This window comes from Capsicum annuum, chromosome 12, assembly GCF_002878395.1.
Source record: "Capsicum annuum cultivar UCD-10X-F1 chromosome 12, UCD10Xv1.1, whole genome shotgun sequence".
In the NCBI taxonomy this organism is placed as follows: Eukaryota; Viridiplantae; Streptophyta; class Magnoliopsida; order Solanales; family Solanaceae; genus Capsicum; species Capsicum annuum.
Genome location: NC_061122.1, coordinates 135,107,958 through 135,111,761, shown reverse-complemented (window position 1 = coordinate 135,111,761; position 3,804 = coordinate 135,107,958). Strand labels below are relative to the sequence as shown.

The 3,804-nt window shown below is 35.9% G+C and overlaps 1 protein-coding gene across 1 annotated transcript; it reads right to left on the bottom strand.

The window, feature by feature from the left end:
- Nucleotides 1-1,109: 1,109 nt before the first annotated feature.
- On the bottom strand, nucleotides 1,110-2,368 carry LOC124889663. The gene is made up of 4 exons (XM_047401641.1): nucleotides 2,231-2,368; nucleotides 2,042-2,135; nucleotides 1,219-1,934; nucleotides 1,110-1,142 (listed from the first exon to the last, which is right to left on the bottom strand). Exons 1-4 carry the CDS (start codon nucleotides 2,366-2,368, stop codon nucleotides 1,110-1,112), a joined length of 981 nt encoding a protein of 326 aa, XP_047257597.1.
- Between the last annotated feature and the right edge of the window lie 1,436 nt (nucleotides 2,369-3,804).

The window sequence follows — 3,804 nt, the reverse complement described above, 5'->3', positions numbered from 1 at the left end:
AGGTTGGTACTGGTTGTGAATTCTTTCGATGGGCCGATGAAAATGAACAATGTAATGATAGACATTGAAGGCAACGAAGACAACAAGGACTGGGAAGATATGGAAGGCACGAAAGACTTGAAAGACCAAGCATTAGTATTGATATCACTGTTATCATTATTGTTGTCATCTGATATCTATCTGTTGTATTATTTAAGATAGCTTGATCTATGTAGTTGGTATGTACAATGATATGAAATTAAAATTTAATGACAAACACCATTGCCAACATAGAAATGTGCAATATATAATGTCTTAACAAGAGTTGACAGGAAAATGCTTGTCTTAACAACATCTTAAATGAGAAATGAATCATGTCTTAAAAAATTATCTTAACAACACTTGGGATCAATACAGAAAAAGAATTACACTAATGTGTTCCTTGAGTGTTTGTTGTGGACTGATTCTTGCTGGCTTGAGTGCTTGATGTGGCTTGAGTGGTTGTAGATGATTTTGCCTTTGATCTTTTGTTACTCTGTTGTTGTAGTTGTCTTTGAGTTACTGCAGCTCCACTTTTCCACTTTAGTCCATTTGGTTTGAAACCTAAGTCAATATTGGTTGGAACTGAACTAATAAGTGTTGGACTATGCAATACTCTATCAATATTTCCAGACTGTAAAAAATAAAAAAAATCAGTTGTTCATGCACTAATTAAAATCAGTTAAATGTAAAGTACATTATATGAAACTTACCCTCTCTACCACACTGCCACTTGGTCCAAACAGCACACCAAAACCTGCTTCTTTTGCCTTTTTTTGCCTTGGTCTTTTATATGCCAGATTTGCACCACCTCTCAAAGCTGTACTAGTCTTTCTCTTTTGGAAACCAATACCACTAGTAGTCTGCTGAGTTATAGATCGTGTAGCAGTAGCACCCACTGTTGTTGGTGCACTGTGAGCATTTGCAGGACTTCTTGAACATCTTGGTGCACTGTGAGCATTTGAAGGCTTTCCTGTGGGCCTTCTGTTGCTTGATTTAGCATTTACAGGCATCTCTTCAGCAGCTGTTGAAGCATTTGCATCTCTCATAGTAGCAGCAGCTGCAGTACTAGTGCTGGCTTGCACACTTGGTTAACTGCCACAACTACTACTGAAATCTTTTTTCTACAAAAAAATATGAAAAGGTCAAAAACACATTCAAAAAGAGTAAAATTCATTAATAAGAAAAGATTTAGCTTACCAAAGTTGGACATCCTTTCTTGTTATGTCCAATACACTTGCACACAGAACATGTCATCCTTCTTCTATTTCTTGTAGCCTTTCCAAACTTCTTCTTAACAGCTTCATCCTTAGCTTTCTTTCTATTTTTACCTGGCATTCCTGGCATGGGAGTAATCTTAGGTGGCTCAATTGGTGGTATTGTACTTCTTGGCCACATGTTAATATTTGTCATTGGTTGAATATACTTATCATATGCCTTCAGGTATGTTTCTCTTTGATACCAGTGATCAACAAATGACTTTACATTCCATCCCTTGTAATGCATTGCAGCAATTGCATATGCAAAAAGAATTCCCTTTAGTTGCCATGACCTACAACTACATTGCTTCCTCTTCACATTAACAACATATGTATAAAGTGGATCACCAATCTCAAAACCCATATCACCATTAAACCTTACCTCATAGTTGGCTGCATATTCATCATTCTCTACAAGAACTTTCATAGCCATTGGTGATACATCAGTGATCCCTTTTTCAGAAAAATCTCTCATTTGATTCATTCTTTCCATGACTTTACATCTTATTTCCTCCAATATAGTGATAATTTTCTTGAACCTAGCAGCTAAAATCCAACTATTGAAAGTCTCACACATGTTGTTCTCAACCGCATCACACCTTCTATGTTCCTTAAAAAAGGCCCTACACCATGCCTCTTTGTTGTACTTGAGCAAATCTTCCACAATTCCAACACCCAACTCACTTAGTTCATTAAGTTTCTTTTGCAAGTACACTTCAAATGGGCCCTTGCAACCTGCCAAAATTTTTTCCTCCTTTATTTACCACTCCAAACTTGCTTCCTGTTGGCCCATATATGTGTAGCACACCATCTATGTTCAGCATTTGGCAGACTATTAGTAAGTGCCAAATGAAGACCCTATCAAAACATGTAAAACAGTAGTTAAACATTAAAGACATCATTGCAGCAAACTAATAAATAACTGAAAAATATGAACATATGAAGAGTCATACCTTCTGCATATCAGACATTACTATCAAGTCTTCACCCCCATTTTCTTCAAGTTCCAAATCATGGCTGATGCACCTAAGAAACCATGACCATGTGTCCTTGGTTTCTTTATCAACCACAGCCCATGCTACAGGGTACATTTGATTATTTCCATCTTTGGAAATGCAAGACAACAACATACCTTTACATACACCCTTGAAAAAGGCACCATCTAAACTAATTATTCTTCTACAACCCTCTTTCTATCCACTTTTTAAGGCCCTAAGACAAATGTAAATGCCCATAAACACATCTTTTCCTGGAATTGCATTCTTGGATGTCCTAATAGATACAGTGGTACCAGGATTGATGGTCCTCAGCTGTTCAGCATAGTCATACAACCTAGAAAACTCTTCAACAAAATCACCAAAATGTTCATTCATAATTTTGATTTTTACCTTTCTACGGGTTGTTTTACTAACATACAACCCATAGTCCTTTCTTAAAAGTGCTTGAATTTGATGCAATTTTATTGATGGATTACTCATAATCCTATCCTTGTAATGCTTACTAATCCACAAAGGGTTGTACATCTTATTTCTTGTCCTTTTACAATACTTGTGTACTGGGAAGTAAGTTTTCACAGTAAAAAATTCTGTGTTATCAACACTTCCAAGAATAACTTAAGGACAACCCTTATGATTACACTTAGCCCTTATCTTTTCCTTCTCATTAGGTTTTAACTTAAGATTCACACCTTTTTGAATAGAGTAACTCTGCAGTGCCTCTCTAAACTTAATAGCATTCAAAAAAACTATATACAACTGAAAACATACCTTCTTTACAGTTTTATCAAAGTAGATCTTGCTAGAAGAAGTTCTAGGTAGTGGATCTACCACTTCATCATCATCAATAGGATCTCCTTGCTCTTCATCACTAATGTCACTATTCGGATCTTAACTATCAAAATAAGGGTCATCCCCACCCAGTTCACCTTTATATCTAACCCCCTTGTTCTTACAAATATCCTCAAAACCAGCATCTATACCTACTGGTCCAGATGGTATCTCATCTAGATTTACCCTATCAGCCTTTTTTTTTACTTGTTTTTCAATGTTAGCCTTCCTAACTTAAAGCAACTCTTCATCAAAATCACTCAACTCTTCAATGTTTTCATCAACATCATTAAGTGAATCACCATCAGAATCAGTCCAATCAAAATCTAATTCAGAATCAGATGTTTGGAGATGGTATGTGGGGAAATCATTAAATTGACCTTCACCTAAGTCTTCACAAGAAACCTTAGCTTTTCCTTTGTCTGCCCTAGGAGGCTGATTTTCATTTATATATTCATCTTCATTTATATCCAATGGATAAGATGAAGACACATCAGTCCTATCAGGTTCAAAAGAGGCTGCCACATCACCATTACAAGTATTAATAATGGTGGAGTGGCTGCCACATCATCATTAACAATTATAGGTTCACTAATTTGGTAAACCACATATACATCAACCAAATCTCCATTTTTTAAACTACTGATAAGGCTTAAAACATCAACATCATTTTCTAACTTGTAATAATAGCCTTTTTTGTT

Bases quoted from the DNA above. Each gene is read 5' to 3' on its own strand.
- LOC124889663 (XM_047401641.1), bottom strand. From the start codon at position 2,368: ATGTACCCTGTAGCATGGGCTGTGGTTGATAAAGAAACCAAGGACACA. The intron at 1,935-2,041 runs GTAAATAAAGGA...GAATTGTGGAAG, and splicing joins CAGGAAGCAAGTTTGGAGTG to ATTTGCTCAAGTACAACAAA. The intron at 1,143-1,218 runs GTAAGCTAAATC...ATTTTTTTGTAG, and splicing joins AGAAAGGATGTCCAACTTTG to AAAAAAGATTTCAGTAGTAG.